Consider the following 22,500-nt stretch of genomic DNA (forward strand, 5'->3'; position numbering starts at 1 on the left):
TGGATGTCTCCTCTTTAATATAAATGGGGTTTGGGTCCTGATAAACATGTCTGTGTAAACAGCTACTAATCTCAACACAAAAATGTTATCCTTTCTCAATGAACATAATGTCTTATGCAATAATCAGATTAGCTTTTTTTTCAAATTGCTATATTTCAAACCATATCATCACCTTACATATACTCATACACAAAGACACCTGTCAAGCGAGGAAAACAGAGAGAATGTTTTATGGACTAAAGTCATTCGATTTAACATGTTATAAAGGAGTGTATTATTAAATTTTAAGTGTTAATTTTATGCGTTACGGGTGACATGTGAGCTAATTAGCGGCACAGAATACTAATAACACGTACAGCATACAAATTAGGGATAGATGGGCCAAATTCTTCTCTGAATGTTATGGTGCATTAGAACGCTGCAGTCTGCTCACGGTACCCCTCAGTCTTTCAAACAATGTGTTTACAGCACAAACTGAAGCAGTCTGCAACCCCCTAATTCTCAGAAGGTACGACACACAGGTGAGATTTCTATTGTATGCAGATCTGGTACTGTTCTCACTCGCTGAACAAGGGTTAATGCAGCAACCGGATCTGCTGGGACAGTTCTGCCAGACCTGGGGCCTGTCAGTTAACTTTGAAGTGAAAAAAAAATAATAATAAAATAATCATTTCCCAGAAAAAGTCCAGATTTCAGATTCCTTTGCAACCCTGCCATAACCAGTACCTTAGATCACAGTTACCTTGAGCTAACAGAAACACCTTCTAGAACTCTCTGGCTGGCAATAAAAAACATTTAAAGAGAGAGAATCCAGAGCTTCAAAATAAAAACAGAGAATACTTCCATTTGAATACTTTAAATAGAGTAAAATACTTTAAATAGAGTAGAGTCCTCAGCTTCAGACCATTATTTTGGTCCATGTGTAGTAACTTGTGATTGGTTTTTGTAGAGCTGTGTGGTCAGAGAACATACATGAAAACAATGAAAATCTAAGATTTGAATTTAATAGTTTAATATAGGTTAGTAACAGGAGTTTAAGTAATCAGTTTAACTGTTCTTCTTCTTTTTTTTTTACCATAATTCCCAAGCTGCCACGAAGAACAGAAGCTCCTTTTGAGTAAAATTTAAGTGACAAACTGAACTGAAAATTTTATGTTTTACGCCTACTGCAAAGAAAATGCCAAATGATGTACGTAAAGCAGAACTAATCCTTCCTCCGTTAATTCCAACCACACAAAAGAGAGTTCTGAACTCTCCGGATATGCAGTACCTCAAATCAAGGCACCCAGACACCCTCAGATTCAAAGCTATGAAAAAGAAAGACATTCAGAAAGACAGAAACCCTGAAAAGAGTCAACTCAGTCACCTGAGTCAAAGTCTTCGTCATTTTTAACTAAAAGGAGAAAATGATTTGGCTGGATATTTCTTCTCTGTCAGAGATATAAAGCAGACACTGATCCTGACTGGGTACAGTCTTGGTGACCACGCCCTAGTCATTGGAAAAGGAAGACACGGTCAAACAAGGATAGCAAACGAGTGTTACGTAAGTGCTCACTGCAGGCAGAGGAGGTCGACACGAATGTGTACTTTCTCCTTCATCATGAAATATAGTCAAATGTGGGGAAATTATTCTTCAATCATTTCTTCTACCCAACTGTACAAACTGTTTTTTGTGATCGAGATGTAGAAAAGTTAATAGTTCTATCAGGAGATAATAATTGTACTGCTCAATACATAGAGGCGTGTTGTGGTCTGAGAGGCATTGGGTCGTGCTAATTAAAATGCATTCATTACTGTATCTATGACTGATGATCATCATGATGATTAGTATCAGTGTTAGTATTAGGATCAGTGTTAGTATTACTATTAGTATTTTTAATAATATCATTAATATCATTAATATTAGTATTAGTATTGTTGATGTTGTTAACCATAGCAGTAGTAGTCACAGTAGATGTAACAGCTGTAACATCCTGTATGAGACAGTAGCATTTGTAGTCACACTAGCAGATGTGAATGCATCAGAAATTATGAAATTACATTTGATTTGTTTTTGTTTCACATACGTGAAAGATTGTCTATGTATATGTGTTTGCGTGAGTGTTTCTCCACTGAAATATCAGTTCCTTTCAATTTTCATTAGTTCATTTCTTTTCTCTCTTCATCCTCTGCTCTTTCCCACCCTCTGACATCTTGTCTTTGCACTCTCAACACCTCAGCCTCAGGGGTTTCCTCACACCAAACAGGGAGAGAGAGAGAGAGAGAGAGAGAGAGAGAGAGAGAGAGAGAGAGAGAGAGAGAGAGGGAGAGAGAGAGCAAAATGAGGGAAAGAGAGAAAGAGAGAGAATGTTGTTGGTGTCTGTGCTGTGCATATGCCTTTTTTTGTGTATACTCGATTTATGGTGTGTTAACAGTGTCTGCTGGATTTGTCTAAACATGCAAGTGTGTGCAAGATATCAAGTGTATTTTGTTCTTCTCTCTCTCTCTCTCTCTCTCTCTCTCTCTCTCTCCCTCTCTCTCTCTCTCTCTCTCTCTCTCTCTCCCTCTCTCTCTCTCTGCAGCCTGCTGAATTAACTGATGTTTTAGAGATCAGTAATATTGTCTTCACCAGTATGTTTGCCTTGGAGATGCTGTTGAAACTGTTGGCCTATGGCCTGTATGGCTACATCAGTAACCCTTACAACATCTTTGATGGGATCATTGTAATTATCAGGTAGAAGTTCTGCTCTTTTCCAGCTCTGACTCCACTCTTAGAACTATGTTTTACTCTGCTTTGTTCTTTTGTGTGTGTGTGTGTGCACGCGCGCGTGTGTGTATGTGTGTGCAAATCCACACAAGCTTTCTCATTAATGAGGTTTTATCATGACTTGAAAATGTGCTTACCTCTGCACAAACTGCATTAAATGAGTCCTAATAAGATGATAATGTGCGATAGATAGATAGATAGATAGATAGATAGATAGATAGATAGATAGATAGATAGATAGATAGATAGATAGATAGATAGATAGATATACAGACAGACAGACAGACAGGTATGCAGGCAGACAGACAGGTATGCAGGCAGACAGACAGGTATGCAGGCAGACAGACAGACAGCTAGCTAGATATATTAAAACTGAGAATTGTTGTGCATACTTTCATCAGATATTTCACATAAATAATACTGGAATAGCATTATGATCCTGTTGAATGTGTGGTTATGTTGAATGGAAATCTGTTGAAAACTGGTTAATCTTTTGGTGAAGGCTGACAGAACCATGGACCTCTATGGATCAGAGCTTTAATTAAAAATGTTGTGCATGTTGCCTTCTTGTGCAATACCATAGAAATCAGAGTTCTTCTCCTTGAATTACATTCTGTTTGGTACTTGACATGCAGCTGACCTGCTATATATGTGTGTAAAATCATTTAACTGCACTGTAATACCAATTACATCCTACATCTACAGCAAGTAGACTGGCACAGTATTTCTAATGGGCCTTGTTTCCCATGAATGATCAATTTCATTTGCTAAGGCAGTTCTCTAAGTGTGTTCATACAAAAGTTTCTTATTTTTTGCACATATATCAAGTAACATTTGACTTAAATTTAGACACACTATGCCTTTAGCATCTTTAGAGTGGATCTTTAGAATGCGTGACTGCCCCAGAAAGCTGGAAAATTGGGTGAAATTTGTTGATGAAAGGGGAGTACCATACAAAATCACGGTTCAGTAACTTTTGCCAGTCTACTCAGAAAAGAGGATATTTCCATTTATGGTCCTACATTACAGCTAAGCATGTTAACTGTCATGTACCGTGTGACTAGCTACTGCGACCTAATTTACTAATTTAGGTTGTTCAGCCCCAGTAAGTATAAGGAAGCAGCACATGAAGCTGGAATCAGGGTTTTGCATGAGTCCGTTTAAACTACTGTGATATATAACTGAACATGTAAATTACCAATCAGACATTCATAAAATTCATAAACAATAGATGTACTGTTTGTTATCCTTTCTTTTCATAATGCTTAAGGTAGACATTGCCCTTAAATGATTTATAATGTCTCTGGAAGAAAACAAAAAGTACAGAGAGAGAGAGAGAGAGAGAGAGACAGGGAGAGAGACAGAAAGAGATGACACATGATAAACAGGGAAGAGACTACTGAAGTCTTACATATGAGCAAATTTACTTAAGGCTACAACTTCAGACTGTTGCGACCCTTCGTAAATCTTGCATTTCAATATGGCAGATTAACCATAGATCCTACCTTTACAGTTGACTTTATCTGAGCTCCGTACGCTAATTAAAAATGGACAAACAGCGACACGTTCTCTGCTCAGACTGAGAAGTTTATCTAACACTGTGGAACAGATACCGTCTGAATGTTTTGGATGCGAGCGCATCACACTTGCGTTCGTGTTCACATTTCAGAGTTGGTTGGATTTGAGGCTTTGGCTTGCCTCATGCTGATGTTTAATTAAAATGGTCATCCTTCAAATCACATTGACCATTCTTGCTCCACAGCACCGCACTATGGCAGGAGACACTGACACACTGATACCAAGTCTCTCGAATATTTCATGTTCAAACAAAAATTAATACATAATTGTAGTGTAGCCTGAAATGAGTACTGCTGGTTTCAGTGAAAAGAAGTAGCTTTAAAAAGATTGTTTACATTTTTTAAATGAATGAATCTAAACTCTATTTTGTCTAAAACGGCTGTCTTCAGTGGTTCTGGATCAAAACTAATTCTGTGTAAAGTGTGTAATGGTACAATTGCAACTTTAATTCATCTTGTGCACTGTTGCTTTCTTAGTTCATCAAACATTTCAACTCTAAACATTTAAAAGATATCATGTGGTACTTGTATGAGTTGATAGCACATCCAGTGCTAATACTGCTAATGCTATCTGTCTCTGTAGTGTGTGGGAGATCATTGGCCAGGCAGATGGAGGTTTTTCGGTTCTGCGTACGTTCCGTTTGCTGCGGGTTCTGAAGCTGGTCCGGTTCCTGCCGGCTCTCCGCAGACAGCTGGTGGTCCTGATGAAGACCATGGACAATGTGGCTACTTTCTGCATGCTCCTTATGCTTTTCATCTTCATCTTCAGGTGTGTGTGTGTGTGCGTGAGTGTGTGTTTGTGCGTGTGTGTGTGTGTGAGTATGTGTGTTTGCGTGTGTCTGTGTGTGTGTCAGTTTGTTTGTCTGATATGTCAATGGAGACATGCATAGACATATTGTATGTGTGAGAGTGCATATATGTAAAACATTGCTAAAGTAAGTAGACATTTATATTTCACTGCTGCTTGAAAAATTCACATTCTCTTCAAAAGTATAACGAGAATTCACTCTGCTTCTCTTCACTGTCTCTCTGATAATCCTCTAATATCTTATAGCATTCTGGGGATGCATCTGTTTGGCTGTAAGTTTACCCTGAGACTGGAGAATGGAGATACAGTCTCAGACAGGAAGAACTTTGACTCTCTTCTCTGGGCCATCGTCACTGTGTTCCAGGTCAGTGCACAATTCTTATAACTTATTGTTCACTTTATAATAACAGTCAGCCTGTAGATTAGTATCATAGATGACACCATCATTATTACTATCAGTGCTACTTATGATAACAATAATTATCCTTATCATTCTTGTAATTATCATTATCACAAGTGTGTTGTTGTTAGTTCAAATAGAAAACCTGATTGACAAAGACTGATAAGTGTATATGTCTAGTTTCTAAATGTAAGTACTAAATACTCTAAGTGTGCCGTGAAAACAGAATGTTCCAGACTTTACTGAGTGGATTTGGACCCTAATGCTCTGGCAAGCACTTTTCAGCTTTTTCGAGTGGTAGCTCTTGCATGGTGCAAATTCATCTGCATCGGTCAACAGTATTTTATTATTGGAATTTGAAGAGGGAAAATGTCATTCTAGTATCTCTTGTCATTCCTGACCATGTCCACTGTTCTGGAGTCTCCCTCTGGCCTTCTGTCACTATGGCAACAGCAGAGGCAGACAGAGGTGTGGTACAGGGTGTGTGTGCATGAATGTGTGTGTGTGTGTGTGTGTGTGTGTGTGTGTGTGTGTTTGTGTTTTGCTTCCCACAGCCTCTGTCAGAAAAATAACGCTTAGGTCATCAAAACTTATCTTGCATTATCACCAACATGACGGGGTCACTCGACCTCACCTTGCAATATTGGTGGCATGATGAGGTCGCAGAGGGGGTGACGGGTGTGTAAATGCTGATATGCTTCTACATTAACTCTGGGCTCCCAGGGATGCCATGGAGGTCAGGGATCTTCCTGCTGTATAAATGCCTTTTAATTTCCCTATTCTCTCTCTCTCTCTCCCCCCTATGTCTGTGTGATGGTGTGTGTGTGTGTGTGTGAGAGAGAGAGAGAGAGAGAGAGACAGAGAGAGAGAGAGAATTATGGAGGGGACACACTGTGCCTCCTCCCTCAGTCTAATGAGAAAGAAGGTTGTATTTAAATGTTTAAATAGATGAGTTCTCTGTGCAGACAGTCATGGCTGAGGTCTCGTATTAACTGAAAAAGCAGGTCCATGGTTTTTATGTGTCAAACTTAAGAGTTGAACATATTTCTTTTTTCACTTATAGCTCTCATTTTCTTTCTCCTTTGTTGCGTGTGTGTGTGCATGTGTGTGCGTACGTGCGTGCATGCGTGCGTGTGCGTGTGTGTGTGTGTGTTTTATAACAGATTTTGACACAGGAAGACTGGAACGTTGTGTTATACAATGGCATGGCCTCTACCACACCTTGGGCGGCGTTGTACTTCGTGGCTTTGATGACATTTGGGAACTACGTTTTGTTTAACTTGCTCGTGGCCATCTTAGTGGAGGGTTTTCAGGCTGAGGTATGACACAAAATGCAACATTTACACACTGTTTAAGAATATGATAACAAGTCATATGAAATTTTCTATCATAGGGTATTACTGTCCATGAGAAACTTGTCTAATGTTTCTAACTAACATGATATTACAGTTCTATTGTCAATATAGATCTTTTAGATAAGATACTGAATTAAAACCACTTATTACCCACCAGTACGAAGATACTCTAACAGACATGTTTGTGCTTAATGCAAGTTTGATGAATGATGGTTGTCTTTTAAATGAGGTAATGGTTATTATAAAGTCATAGAAGAGCAGTAGTGAAGAGTCACAGGACTCTGAGTGCTGGTCTAGGGGAAAATGAAAAGCAGCAGAGATTCTCAGGACATTCATTTCTGCTCTCTGATGGGTCAGTTTTAAGGGATGTCTCATTAAACAGGAACTCATTTTACTGTGCATGTCTGAGCTTTCTGTTTGTGTGAGTAATTATTATGTAGATTAAAACTATCTTTGGTGTGTGTGTGTGTGTGTGTGTGTGTGTGTGTGTGTGTGTGAGTGTGCATGAGGGTTTGATGGCTCAATGCCTGGATTCAGCCTTTTGTTCTCTTTCCTTTTTCTCTTTGCCTTTTATCTCTCTTTTCCTCTGTTTCTCTCTCTCCCTCTTTATCATGAGGTGATAACGCACACACGCACACACACACACACACACACACACACACACACACACACACACAGAAAAACAGCCCTAATTCAAACAGCACTCTGGTAGATTAATATGATAGAGGAATCTCTCACTTTCTGTCTCTGTCTTTCTCTTCTTCAGGGTGATGCCAGTAGATCGGACATTGATGATGATGGACTCTCCTCTCTTTACGATGATGAGGAAAAGCTAAGGGAGCTCTTAGTTTCAGGTGCCTTTTGCATCAGTTTATTTTTTTGCCCCAGATATGTGAATAAATGCGACTTTCCGTTGGTCCAGTAATTTTTGTCATGGCCCTGTGGTGAACTTTTGACCTTTAATCTCTTTGTCTGACCTCAGGACCAGAGGTGAAAATGCAGACACTCATGCCTATTCCAAATGGATGCTTGGAACCTCGCGCTGCCATGCCACCACAAAACATAAACACACACAGCTCAGCCTATCCCAGGGCAGAACACACCCTTATCTACAGCCAGTCACGGCGGAGTAGCATAACCTCCAACGACCCCAACGGACACACCCATGACCAGAGGTCCCTGGTGAGCATTAGATTGAGAATTAAACAGACACACAAACACAAACACACACACGCGCGAACAAACACAAACGCACACAAACACTCAGACACACACAATAATGAAACAATAATAAAAAATTTATGGAACATAAAAAATGAATGGAATGTAGTGGAATAAAATGCTAATTTCCATTGACATAGATAATGCACTTACATAATTTACATCTGTGTATGCCACGTGGAGGGTATAAAACACATTCTGAGACACAGTATCTGTTTTTCTTTTGCGCGACAACACACACCACCACATCATACACAATATGAAATGTAGCGAAGTCTTAGAAAAACTGGAACCGTGTGTATTGTTTGACTGCCCTTCAGCCTTTTGCAACAAAGCCAGCTCAGAAGGTGGTTCTGCATATAGAAGAATGGAATGAAGGAGAGATGTGACATCATAATGTAAAATTTGGAACGTGTGAGATAATTCCATTTCAGTTACATTCTCTGAAGAGACAATGAAGGAAGGGACAGTGATTTCATAGAGGCTGCAGTGGAATTTTACTCAGGAGCCAATGAAAAGTTTCCTTTCATTGACATTAAAGGAAGTCTCTGCTCCCAGCACTGTGCTGTTCTCTTCTTCAATTATTATACTGTAAGATTTTTCCACTTACTTCTGAAACAGTGCACAATTTCTTGAAGAAAACGTTTTTTTTTTTAAAAAAACAAAAAGAAAAATGACTGCTTCAGAAATCATTCTCCTAGCAGAACTTGTATGTGTTGATGTTGGACAATCAAAACCAGACTCTCAGAACTCCAACTCGATTTCCTCAGCCTTTAGTATGTCGATTTCCAAATTGTTCTGGGAACTCCAGGGGCATTAGTTCCTGCATTTCACCTTGGCAGGCAGACTAATTGCTTTTGGAAATAAAACCCATCAGCAGTGTATTATCAGCTAATTCCAGCACTTTGACGGTTGAATTGGAGTACACTGGTGTTTTTGTTGCGTTGGCTGGAAGCTTGAGAGGGAACACATAGAGTGAAGCCTCCGGGTTTAAAGACACTCTCTGAGAAACGCAGTGAGAAAAGTCCATTAGTCTCTTAGGTTCTTAGGTTTAAGAAAAGAGTATCTCTCTGGAGGCGTCTCTAACGACTGTGTACTCGCTTCACTTAACAAATAACAGTGTGTTGTAAATTCTGTATAGGTTGATTTTTTTTTCATACATTTTTTTTGCAATTACAGATTTGTTAATGTCCAGTTCTCTGCAAGATATTGATTTGCTGCTACTGGAACAAAATCTGATAATATAGTAACCATCTGGAAGCTATACTCTGAATGGTATGAAGAAGCCAGTAGAAAATTCTACAAATCTGAGAACATAACTCTAAAACAGCGTAACTCTTAATTAGACCCTATGCCCCAGGAAGACCTCTGACAACATAGTCATTTCTCATAGCACTAAATTTGGCTCTACATCAATCGGTCTATCACAGATAATATGCTGTGCATTGTAATGGCCTTTCTCAAGCACTACATATTTTTTTTTTTTGCTATTGTCATAAACCTAACAAAAAGCATACAATTTAAAAACAAAAACAAATCACAAAAACGGTCAACCAGATCATCAAAATATTTCACTGTCACTACATTCGATCATACGCGTTTTGTGATGTCATCAATCGCCCTTATCTTCATTGTTGTAGTAGGATGTGTGACGTTTACCTCTACAGTGAACTGAAACAAAATTCTTCTCTGCATGAGCTATTATTAAGGTCACTGAAGCTTTTAATTGAGATTTTTTTTTCTTCTTCTCACATTGGGCCTGTGGAAAAATATCCCAGTGAGTTACTGCTTCAGCTCAGGACTTTCTCGCTGAAATGCCATAACACTCATGGTCTCAACAAGTCATCAGCCAATAGATGTTTGTTTACGCTGGAGGGACATTGAATGGAGGTCAAGGCAAGAGCCGTGTGTCGGTGTGGACTTTTTCACATTAACGGATTCTCCCGCTTGAGCAGCACTGAAGAATTTTTTAAAGTTTTTATGATTTTCCACATGCCCTGTTATGTTGTAGATCAACCCATAAGTTCATAGCTGTGTGTATGAGGATACTGTAGCAAGAATTTAGATAGTTACACCCCAGTATTCACAAGAATTTTAACCAATGGGATTGAGAGAAAAGAACTGTTTAGGAACCTCTGATTTTTTAAAATCATGTTGGATCTTTTTCCCAAAACATAAAAACTTTGTGCTTTTAAAAATATTTAATTAAGTTGAAATCAAAGAAGATTCACTCCTTTTCCGACATTATGGGGGAATGTTTGCTTTAACTTTCTTATCCTCCTCACAATTCACTGTCAAGGTTTCAAGACCAACAACCTTTAACATCTGTAGCTGCCAGTGACTGTTCCAATGACTGTTGTCATGTTTTTACAAGGTCTGTGTTTATGAGAAGGCAGATTTCTCCAGTCACTTTAATACATGAAATAAAATGAAATGGTGGAGGATGTGTAGTATATGCAGTTTTGGTTTTAGTCAGGGGCCATTGCAATCCACATATCTGTGCACACTTAGATTAATGATTATTAGGTTGGAATTTCACTCTAAGCAAACTAAAAGACATCTTGAACAATTACACATCTTTTTAGCATCATGTTCTTGCCTTCAGAAGGTCTGTGAAGAGTTTGGTGCATTTCACTCACTGTGAGTTCATATGTAGCTCTCACAGACATAGAAAGGTGACAGGGTGAACATGACTCATGTGTCCTCCATGTTCTGTGGTAATCATTTTCTTAATAACTACAGCATAAGCAAGTTTTAATCTATGATGTTTTTGGTGTGTGTGTGTGTGTGTGTGTGTGTGTGTGTCATAGTCCAGTCTGTGGGGAAGCCGCAGATCAAGTTGGAACAGCCTAGGCCACGCCCCCAGCCTTAAGAGGCGTGGCCAGTCAGATGAGCGCGAGTCCTTGTTGTCGGGGGAGGGGCACAGCAGTTCTGATGAGGAGCAATCAGAAGGAGGGAAGTCAAGCAGGACGGGCAGCATGGGCGGAGTTTCGAGGCTGGAGTCTTTAGATTACCCAGAGTTCCTGCAGGTTCCCGTGACGTCACACTCGTACATGGAGTGCAACGGAGGACTGGACTACTCTTATCCTCCCTCCCCATATTCTGTCCACTCTGGTACTGCCCTGCCAGACCTACAGCAGAGGCTGTCACACACAGGGGACGAGGAGCCACAAGAAGAGGTGGGGTTATCTCAGCTCCTGTCTTAACTGTGTTCAGCACAGTTGGCTCTCTCCCCCTCTTTCCCTCGATCTCTCTCTTTCTCTCTCTCTTTCTCTCTCTCTCTCTCTCTCTCTCTCTCTCTCTTTCTCTCTCTTGCTCATACTCTGTCTCTGTCTCTTTCTCTCTTTCTCTCTCCCTCCCTCCCTGCCTGCCTCTGTCTCAGTCTCTCCATCCATCTGAGTGCAAGATGTTGCTTGGATGTCATTTTTTGTCTGTGTAGTTTGCTGAGTGCAGGTTGTTCCAGTGAGTTAGTATTATGAGACTATACTTTGTAAATTATCCGTGTATTTGTTGAGATGCTGTATAGATTTGGTTAACCCTCATGGTGTGATGTGGATCATGTTGATGTGTATCTTATAAGCTGTGATTTGTTTGTAGAACTGGTCTTTCCGACTGAAGAGGATGCTGGAACCATATAAACCCCAGTGGTGCAGAGACCATGAGGACTGGTCACTCTATTTATTCTCTCCACACAATGAGTGAGTAGACACACACACACACACACACACACACACACACACACACACACGCAGGCGTGTACACACAAACGCACACACACAAACGCACACACACAGAGTGTCATTTACCTCATTAAAATAGAAGAAGTAACAAATGATTATGTGTGTGTGTGTGTGTGTGTGTGTGTGTGTGTGTTTGTATGTGATTACATGTGTAACTATCCCAAGAAATATTAATGCAACATTTCCAGTGTTTGGGGGAAAGGGTCACCAGCTGTGTATTTTTTTTCTCCATCAAGGACTTACCTCAAGACAACTCTTAAATGGTTTTTAGATTTTCTCCACAAGCTGTTATAGCTGAGGTCAGAATGCAAATATTAACATGCTGGAAACGATGGAGTACATGAGACTCTGCTAGCCTAATGTAAATGACCAGTTCACTCCAAAATAATCAAGTCAGTCGTATTATTTTACATTATTTTACATACATACATATAAAACATCCAGATGGAGCATATTGACTAAATAACTGGACAAGTACAGTACATTATGTTTTTTGAGATATCTTTTGGATTTTCTCTATAAAAACTACTGGAACACCCTGGCAAAACCACACCAACCTCAGTGCATTATTCCACAGGTAAACCATACAGAACAGAGCAGGCCTGTGGGTGGTTTGTGGTGCTTTCACTGTTTACATTAATGGAAAATTATACATTTATTCTGATAACCTAACTTGGTAAGATTAAATTAACTCAGGTGCTTGTTGCTGTTTGAAATGCTTTTTGTTGTTATTGAGTGAAAAAAAATTTTTTTTTTTTGATAGTGTATAAATCGAGTGTTCTGTAACAGGTTATCCTAGTTACCCTAGCCAGTGCAGAAATTGATTGTATCTGTGTGAATCATTTTGGCTTCTTCCAACAGATAAGAGGTTTGCCAGACCTAGGTCATGTGTGGAGACGAGGCATGCTTTATAAGCGTGCCCGTTAAAGTCAGTTAAAGGTAAAAAGGCTTTGAAAAAGAATCTCGGCTCCTTCTCTTAAATGAGGACACCTGAAAAAAAAGAAATAAAAGACATCCATTAAAAAAGAAGCTGAGAAGTTAAACTTGAAAATGAAGAGAAATGAGAAAAGTGAGTTTTTTAGTCATGGGGGTGGGCAGGGAGTAGTGTGGGGGGTGGGGGGGGGGGGGGGGGGGGGTTGGGGTGGTCATCTGCAGAAGGTCATCTGTTGTGGTTTGTAATGAGGTTTAAATAAAGCTCTCTGTCTGATTCATTGGTGTGAACCAGACTGTGTTATTCCTCTTTTCTTTGAAGATCCCCATAAAGCTACTGAACGTCATTTGATGACTTTAAGTACCCTCATCACAAAAGCTGCATTTGTCCCATTTTGTCATTTCCCGAAGAGCAAAATAATGAATCACTAAAAGTCGGACAGTCACAGAAATGTGGTTTTGACTAGGAACACTGAAGACTGTTTTGCCCTTTCGATTATTCTGAAAAATAAACTGTACTATGAGGTTTTGCACGTCACATCAATGGCAGATCTGTGTTCTCGTGACTGTTTTTTCGTGATGATTTGGCATTCAAAGCTTTGATGGTTCCATGTGGCTTTATATATTGTCACTGTTTCCACATGACGATGAAAAGGGTAGAATGGTGAAACTCACTTATCCAAGCTAATGGAATCCATTAAATCCAGGTCTGTAGACTCTTTTCAGGTACAAACGTGAAGCTGAAGAAAAAAAACGTGGAAATGCTGAATGTTTCCCATGAGAAAGCATATAGAATGTTCTTAAAAGGAACTTCTAAGTGAGTCATAAGGTGGGAAAACCGGGAAAACTTTCATTCTGTTTTGCATTCACACTGTCCCTTCATTTGAAAGAGGACTCAGACCTCATTTCAGTGGGGATCTGGGTTCGTTTGGGAGCATTTACATTTGCATGAAAATTGAGGCGAACCACTATGAATTTGCAAAAATTGGCTGAAAGGAATTAAGTGTCAAAACACCCTTACTGTAGCCTGGACCTGCTTTGATTTCATACTCTCTCTTTTTCGCTCCGTATGAAAAAATATTTCTGACATAATAAAGTCATTAAAATTCAAATTCTTTCTCTCTCTCTCTCTCTCTCTCTCCCTCTCTCCCTCTGTTTATCTGCAGATTTCGTATGCGCTGTCAAAAGGCCCTCACCCATAAGATGTTTGATCATGTAGTTCTTATCTTCATCTTCCTTAACTGCATCACCATTGCTTTAGAGAGACCACATATTTCGTCCGACAGCATGGTAATCAAACCACACTGACACACACTCCATTGCCACCTGAGTAGACACCTCAGCAGCACATGACTTACAGCCAGTCACACCCACAGTGTGTTTTAAAGATATCCAAAACACATAGCTAGCACTACAGTGCTACACACATTAAATACTCACCAGAAAGCACCTTACTGTTGTTTCCAGATCTTAGTTTTACAGATAAGTTTGTTTTGGTTGTCTCATTTAGAATAGCTTAAGGGAGTTTTAAGATTTCAGAGAGTTTGAGACTAAACTAGAAAAGTTTAACTAAACTGAGCATTTTTAGTAACACTAGAGGCGATTGTTTAAGGGTGTTTTTTTGCTTGTTTGTTTTTTACTTTTTTATATTCTCTGCCTGATTTCAGCTATGGCAGTTGTGTATCTGCATGTGAAAAGATAATGTGTCATTGTCTGAACCTGACTGTGTGATCTTAGAGAAACTATGATTATGTAAGGGTGCTGAGACCTCATTTTCTCTCACTTTAATACTTAATTTCTCTCACATTTTTACAATACAGTCATAGAAGTCTGCCTTGCTCATTTGGTTTTCCTTTGAGATGATTTTGTGTAAATTATCAGTGACATTCAAACAATCATGTGGGTTTTCGCTTTTCAACAAATGTCAGATAATAAATAGATATTTGTTTGTTTGGTTGGTTGCTGATGGCTATTACTGATTTCATTGACTGTAATAATATTTTTGTTGTTTTAAGGAGCGTATTTTTCTCAATGTGTCAAACTACATCTTCACCGTGATCTTCGTGACCGAGATGACACTTAAGGTAAAACAGAGCTGTCTAAAGTCACATATATGACATGACACACCATATGACATGACACACTATATGACACCATCTGTCAGATGGGTCCTTATTAGAATTACACATAATGTATATTATCCATGACACTCAGTGTCCCTCAAAACCACGAGCCTGTCAAGCATCTCAAACACAATAAGCAAATAGTCAAACATTGTGACATTTTGCATTTATTTTGCATTTACTTAGGTTAAGTTTTAGTTATTTAGTCATTTGTAATTTTAGTAATTTAGTAAAGTTAAGTTTCATAACCTTTTTTAGTTATTTTTTACAGTGAGGTAGACTGGATCTTGGGAGCTAATGAGTGGGGGAAAAAACAATTAAAGTGATTGTGACGTGACTCTCAAATGGTTCTCTAATGAAGGAAATAGTGCATGACTGCCATGTTTAAATGGACACCTTGATTAAATCTGGAGTTTTTAAAGAAACATGGGCAATCAAACAATACTAAAATGATGATGATGAAGATGATGATGATGATGATGATGATGATGGCGATGATGATGATGATGATGATGATGGTGGCGGTGGTGCTTTTACAGGTGGTAGCAATGGGACTATATGTTGGTCCAGACACATACTTAAAGAGCAGCTGGAATGTTCTGGATGGCCTGCTGGTGTTTGTATCTTTAGTGGACATACTGTTTTCACTGGCCTCCTCTGGTGGGAACCGAATACTGGGCATTTTACGGGTACTGCGACTCCTTAGGACGCTTCGACCGCTCAGGTATACGGGTGTGGCTGTTACCGTGGTAACAGGGTCTCTGGGGCTGAAGCTGCTGGTTTGTACATTATCTTAGTGACACAATATCTCACCCATCCCTCTAAAACTGGGGAGATGGAACAAACCATTGTACTGTACAATGCTACACATTTTAAAGTAGAAATGATCAGTGAGTAGAATAAGAATGTTTTGAATAAGAGAATGATTCATTGGTCTGACTTTTGTGAACTCAAGGTTTAGAACCACTTAAAAAAAGTGACTCACACGCTTCACACATGACTGCTCAGTTACATTTTGTGGAATTACAGTGTCACTGTCATCAGACTCTGTCGGTAATTTTCCTCTTTGTGCTCTCTTTTTTTAAAAGCTTCCACTGATTTGGTTTGCATTGTCATGCTCAGGATATATGGCATAAAATATGCAATTACACTCTGTAATGGGGCATAATATACAGTAAATAGCTGACTACGTGCACACCTGGTGTGTGTGTGTGTGTTTGTGGTGTGTGTGTTTGTGTGTGTGTCTGTGTTTGTGTGTGTGTTATCAGGGTGATCAGCAGGGCCCCAGGGCTGAAGCTAGTGGTTGAGACGCTGATAACATCTCTGAGACCGATCGGGAACATTGTTCTCATCTGCTGTGCCTTCTTCATTGTGTTCGGCATACTGGGAGTTCAGGTAAACATATGATACGCACATACTCTTACACCATCACAGCACACAGGGCTCACTGCTCAGCTACAGTGTGGACAGATTAAGAGCTGCAGACATGAGTATCAGCAGGCATGAACAGAGCTGTCAGCCGACAAGTTCACAAGTTCTTAGTCAGATCTAGCTGTGTTCTGTGTGTGTGTGTGTGTGTGTGTGTGAGAGAGAGAGAGAGAGAGAGAGAGAGAGAGAAAGCGACAGCATGTTTGTATAATGTATTTATGTGTTCCTCTCTCAGTTGTTTAAAGGTAAATTTTATCACTGTGAGGGATTTGACACCAGAAACATCACCAACAAATCAGAGTGTGTGCAGGCTAACTACCGCTGGGTCCGCAGGAAATACAACTTCGACAACCTTGGACAGGTTGGAGACACATACACAAAGACGCGTACATGCACACAGGCGCGCGCGCACACACACACACACACACACACAGAGCAAATTCAGCAATATTAATTTAACTTTGAGGGTGTTTATGTGGTTCCACACTGATCTGGTCTGGATTTAAATACCCTCAGAGTTAAATTAACACTGGTGTATTTTTTGTGCGCACACACAGGTGCACAAACACACACACAAGCGCGCGCGCACACACACACACACACACACATACACACACACAAGACTTAGTTTCCCCTACCCTTTTATACATACATATCTATATACAGATGATCGAAAGGAAAAAAAAGCATTTTGATGTCTGACAAGTAAGGTGTCAGACATATTGTTGATATCTCAACAAGAAAGAAATGGTAGAGCACCTGCTTGTTTAAAAAGACCAGGGAATTTATCTGGGAATTTTTTTTAGAATTCACAAGGTGCTAAGATGTTCTAGAGACATGGGTGTATTACACTGCTCAGAATAATAGATTTAGTTCATCACATATTACTACCGTCACCTGGACTGAAACTGTTAAATCATAGGCATGGAGGGAGACAGGTCTGTCCGTCTGAGGTACGCCGAGAGAGACTGGCATGTGGCACTGTGAGGAGAAAAAAGGAAAATGTGTTCTGTTCAGATAGACAGTTACACAACTTTTTTTTTTCTCTCATTTTTTTGTAATTTGCATTTTTGCCACTGGGGGCATAAAAGTTGATTAATCCACTTCAAACACTTGCACTGGAATTACACATTCATGACTAATCCATCAAAAAAATTTTAAACTGTTTTTTTATTTTTTTGGTTGGATTACTAGAGCGATTTGTTATTTTCTGGTGCCAGATATTTAGGCTGTTGTTACTATTAATCTGCACGTTAATTCTTATTTTAATGTGAGTTATATTTGTTTTGTTTGTGCGTTGGTTTGTTGATTGGTTTATTGCCTTCAAGTGTTTTGTTCTTCATTTTGTTGCATATATTAGTTCAGTATACTACTTCAAGTTTTGCATTTCATTTGATATGAATTTTTATGCATGAACAAATGTGTGTTTTTTTTTTTTAAATAATTGTATTGCTGCCTTTGCCATTTAATTTAGTACATCCCAGTGATAGGTAACTGTGTTTGTTTTATTTATTCATTTTTGTGTTTTGTTTTCTGCAGGCGCTGATGACTTTGTTCGTTCTGGCCTCTAAAGATGGTTGGGTTAACATCATGTATGATGGACTGGATGCAGTTGCAGTTGACCAACAGGTGTGTGTGTGTGTGTGTGTGTGTGTGTGTGTGTGTGTGTGTGTGTGTGTGTGTGTGTGTGTGTGTGGACATATGTGATTCTGCATGTAACTTAATGTAACTTAGTGGCTTGAACTACTTTGGTCTCCTTTCCTTTCTGTATGTGGCTACACACACACACACACACACACATACACAGCAGGTTAAATTCTCCATGGTCTTCATTACTCCAACATCTTTCATGTGTAATTTTATTTGACAGGATGCAGCAGCGGTGTTTCAGGAGAAAAGAGAGTTAGATACATGTAAACCGTGGAAATATAATAGGATGTTACTTTGAAAATACCCCCAGGGAATCCAAACCCAGATTACAGAACAAAACACCTGAGAAAGAGAGACAGAGAGAGAGGGGATAGAGGGAGAGGGAGAGAGATGGGGGAAACTAGACAGAGGGAATGAAAGAGAGAGAAAGAGAGAGACAGAGGAAGAGAGAAACGGAGGAAACTACTGAGAGGGAGTGAGAGAGAGAGAAAGAGAGAGAGAGGAAGAACACAGGAACATTTACCATTAAAATCCACAGAGAGATTTCAAACACAGACAGAGAAGGTGTGTGTGTGTGTGTGTGTGTGTGTGTGTGTGTGTATGTGTTTGTGTGTGTGTGTGTGTGTGTGTTTTGGGTAACACTATAAGGGAAAAATGATGCAGCAGATAAACATTGCTTTGTGTTTGAGTGTGTGTCTTTAGGCTGTTGGCTGGCCTCAGCGTCCTCATTGTATTTCATCTTTTCATTTCATTTCAGCCCCACATACTTCACTTGTCTGATTACGCATCTAGTTTTTGAAATCTGATGGAGTCTCCCCCAGTTAAGCTCATTTGAATGAATTATTGAAGCGATTTTACAATGGAAGTGTGATAAATATGAAGTAATTGAACAGATAAAATGAAACACACGGCAGATATTCACTGCTTACAGCTTTTACGATGTTCAACTCCTTTCTCTCTCTCTCTCCTTCTCTCTCTGTCTCTGCCTCTGCGTGCAAGTGTGTGTGTGTGTGTGTGTGTGTGTGTGTGTGTGTGTGTGTGTGTGTGTGTGTGTGTGTGTGTGTGTGCGTGTGTGTGTGTGTTTGTGTGCGCGCGTAATATTTGTGCTTTTACGCCAATAGGCTCTCCACACTCTGCCCTGCATTCACCTTGACAGACATTTCCTTTTGTGTGTGTGTAATTGGACATTCACTCCACATTCAATAAGAAACTTATACAGTACCTTTTCACAGTGACAGTTTCACTTCCTCTCCCCCCCCCCCCTCTCTCTGTCTCTCTCTCTCTTTTTCTCTGTCTCTGTCTATAGCCAGTGAGAAACCATAATCCCTGGATGTTGCTGTACTTTATCTCGTTCCTGTTAATCGTCAGCTTCTTTGTGCTGAACATGTTTGTTGGTGTGGTGGTGGAGAACTTCCATAAGTGCCGACAGGACCAGGAAGAGGAGGAGGCTCGCCTAAGGGAGGAGAGGAGACAGAGACGCATGGAGAAAAAACGCAGGAGTAAGTCACTTTCATCGCATTTTTAATTCCGCTTTTAATTTTTTTTTTTAAAAATGGTTATCTAAAGTCAGTAATTATATCTAAAGTCAGTAATTAGAGATAGGATCCTTAATCGCATTCCACATTCAAACACATACAATGTCTGGCACTGGCTATGGCAAAAAACTTCACTCAGAATCGATATTTCTCTCAACAGTCCTCTTCCTGAAGAATGTTCAAAAGTGAGCCTCTCTAATGAATCACTCAAACTACCTTTGCAGCGTTGTTCTTTAATTTCTATGAAGACCCAGCCTCTTTAATCAGTATACTCCATTCATTATCTCTCTAGTCCAAGTGACTTCTCTCCTAGTTATCCAAAACTGCTATCATTACCTGTCTAAAAAGAAAATGAATAAAGCAACCCTAGGCCTATTTCTCTCTCTGTCTCTGTCTCTGTCTCTCTATCTCTCTCTCTATCTCTCTCTCTGTTTTTTTTAAAATATCATGGCCCTGATGTTCCAAGAGAAAACCCCACAGAAACTTCTAAACAAAATCCCCAGCAAACACAGAAATTTAAGGATGAAAGTCTAATCAGAAAAAAATCAATCAAACAAAATAGAGATAACAAGAAAACAAATACAAAGCAAAATGTAGCAGATTTATTTAGATAGCAAGCAACATCCCCGTGTTTGATCCACCTTTGGCAGTCCTCTGAATTGTGGGGAATTGGATGGTTTACACAAAACCCTTCATGACTATACATAAGGTATGCACAAGATAGACAATTACCATTATAACTACAATGCTTAATCACTCTAAATAAATAATTGTCTAAAGCTGCTGTTTGAGTGAGGTTACATTAAAATCCTTTGGACACAATATTGAAAAGTAATTCAGTTTTGCTTTAGAAACCAATTATCCTTTGTAGACCATCAAGGAACGCTAGCTTTACCTCTGTGAATTCATGTCTTTACATGCAGCTGTTTGGCTGGTAGTCCAAGTACAATAATATCATTGGCCTTCAGTTTTCAAAAAGCACCAAAACTCCTTTATTTGGTTATAAGGTTTACCATGACGACATACAGAGGGCAGCTCCCATGACCTCAGACATTCTTGGAGACGTCATAGAGGTCTTCTTTTGTAACGGCTTCAAAAAGGGCTTCAAAAACATGCACGAGCAGACCGCCAATGTTTCGGGCCCACCCACTGGTACAGTCAACTGTCTCTGGGGCCCATCCTGTCCCCAGTTAAACCAGTGGCTCCTTTTGAGTATACAGAGCCTTTTTTAGCAACAAGACTCCTCCATGATAAAAAGCACATACAGTATCATGCGCATATCCTGTGCACACAGCAGGGCAAATGACTAGAACTAGATTTATAACTATAAGATAAACAGTTGCTTAACAGTTGCTCACCACAGCTAAAAACTCTGATGATGAAAAACTTTACATTCATATTTATGCTCATTCATTTAGCAGGCTCTTTTATCTAAAGCAACTTACAAGTGCTGTCCAAGCATGTGGCCATTGAGGAGCTGTCAGTGATACAAGTGCTGCAGTATAAGTCCAGCGATCAAGCAGATACAAGAGTAGTCGAGGGAAGTGAAAGGGTTAACTACAGATAGATACAAGTAAAAGAGAACCTCCAAAACATTATAAGAATATTAGCCGAGTTCTTTTGGTATGTCTGGATGTGTTGTTGGTTTAGATGAATATTGTTGAGCTGCTCTGTTGCTTTCTGTTAAAAGCTCAATTCCACAGATAGTAGCATTTTCAGGAACAAGCGACCTCTGTCTCATCAGAGTGTCACTGTGTGTCTATGGGAACGGCTCAGCACCAAGTCAGGTGTAGGCATTCGGGAGGGGTGGGCGGGCGCGAGATTGAAAGTCTCTGGTGAGTCAACAGAACATAGGCATGTCTAAAGCGTAAAGTCCTGGGATGGATTGGCACCAAAAATCCAATTTCCTCCAAAAGTTTAAAACCGTTAAGGCTGTAGTTCTGAGAAAATTTTTACAAGACCACCTGGATTCGTGTTATAGACACACAGCAGCACTTATCATAGACTGAGAGCTGCGGATTTAGCCAATCACCTCCACGGACTCTCTCATACCCAAACAAGTCTGTCTGGCTTAAACTGACGTTCTGGACTTTAATGAAAGAGTGCCTGGTTTACCATGTCCAAATGTTGCATATTTTCACTCTTTGCCTTTTCAAAATGGTAATAAAAGCACCTTTACATAAACTAGTACCACTGTATATATGACTACCCTAAAATGAGCTCTTTGCTTTCTGTTTCTTTCTCCTGCCTCACCTGCTTTAAATGGACTGAAAAGAAAAATGTTTGGTGTAACCAAAGAGAAAGACTGAGTGACCAAATGAGATTATTCATTGTTTGCTTGAGGTTTTAAGTTATTAGTTCTCTGGAGTGTCAAACTGGCGTTTATCTGCAATGGACAAACTGATCAAATTACCAAGTAATTACCACAGCATCCTTCATGAGTTATTGGAATGGAGTAATTTATGTTTAAGGCAGTGTTAGGGTTAGATGGAATTTAAACATTTGTGGATCCTTTAAGATAGCATTCAAGTCCTAAACAACAAAAACAAACAACAAAACAACAACAACAAAAAAACAATTTTAGTATATTCACTGAACAAGACATCCACACAGAGTACAAGCCCCAAGTTTTCTTCATGCTCATAAAAGATTTAAAAGTCACCAGACTATATTTATCATTTCACTGAGTTCAGAATACACATCCCAGCATAATTACAGTTTTCAGTGTGGATTATGCAGCAAGAAAAAGGGAACTACTGACTGGATGAGTGCCCATTTCTCTCTCTCTCTCTCTCTCTCTCTCTCTTTCTCTCTCTCTCTCTCTCTTTCTTTTATACACACACACACACACACACACAAACACACACACAGGCAGGCAGGTGTAATGGACCCCTGAGAGATAAAATGCATTGCGTCAGTATGAGTTTCCAGATTCTCTGTGCCGCCTAACTCTGATGTACCCTGGGCACAAATTCAAACTCAATCTA

The 22,500-nt window shown here is 39.6% G+C and overlaps 1 protein-coding gene across 1 annotated transcript in view; it reads left to right on the forward strand.

Annotated features, from left to right (window-relative positions):
• The window catches only part of cacna1hb (calcium channel, voltage-dependent, T type, alpha 1H subunit b), a 47,252-nt gene that overhangs the window by 16,720 nt on the left and 8,032 nt on the right, over positions 1-22,500 (forward strand). Inside the window, exons 9-23 of the mRNA XM_030779017.1 lie at positions 2,562-2,713; positions 4,907-5,092; positions 5,378-5,495; positions 6,695-6,850; positions 7,653-7,740; positions 7,869-8,068; positions 10,918-11,286; positions 11,705-11,805; positions 13,944-14,067; positions 14,793-14,861; positions 15,440-15,624; positions 16,169-16,295; positions 16,564-16,689; positions 17,868-17,957; positions 19,285-19,477. Of these exons, the coding sequence (XP_030634877.1) occupies positions 2,562-2,713; positions 4,907-5,092; positions 5,378-5,495; positions 6,695-6,850; positions 7,653-7,740; positions 7,869-8,068; positions 10,918-11,286; positions 11,705-11,805; positions 13,944-14,067; positions 14,793-14,861; positions 15,440-15,624; positions 16,169-16,295; positions 16,564-16,689; positions 17,868-17,957; positions 19,285-19,477 (2,284 nt within the window). The remainder of the gene's footprint in view (positions 1-2,561; positions 2,714-4,906; positions 5,093-5,377; positions 5,496-6,694; positions 6,851-7,652; positions 7,741-7,868; positions 8,069-10,917; positions 11,287-11,704; positions 11,806-13,943; positions 14,068-14,792; positions 14,862-15,439; positions 15,625-16,168; positions 16,296-16,563; positions 16,690-17,867; positions 17,958-19,284; positions 19,478-22,500) is intronic.

Source organism: Chanos chanos, chromosome 7, assembly GCF_902362185.1.
Source record: "Chanos chanos chromosome 7, fChaCha1.1, whole genome shotgun sequence".
NCBI classification, from domain to species: domain Eukaryota; kingdom Metazoa; phylum Chordata; class Actinopteri; order Gonorynchiformes; family Chanidae; genus Chanos; species Chanos chanos.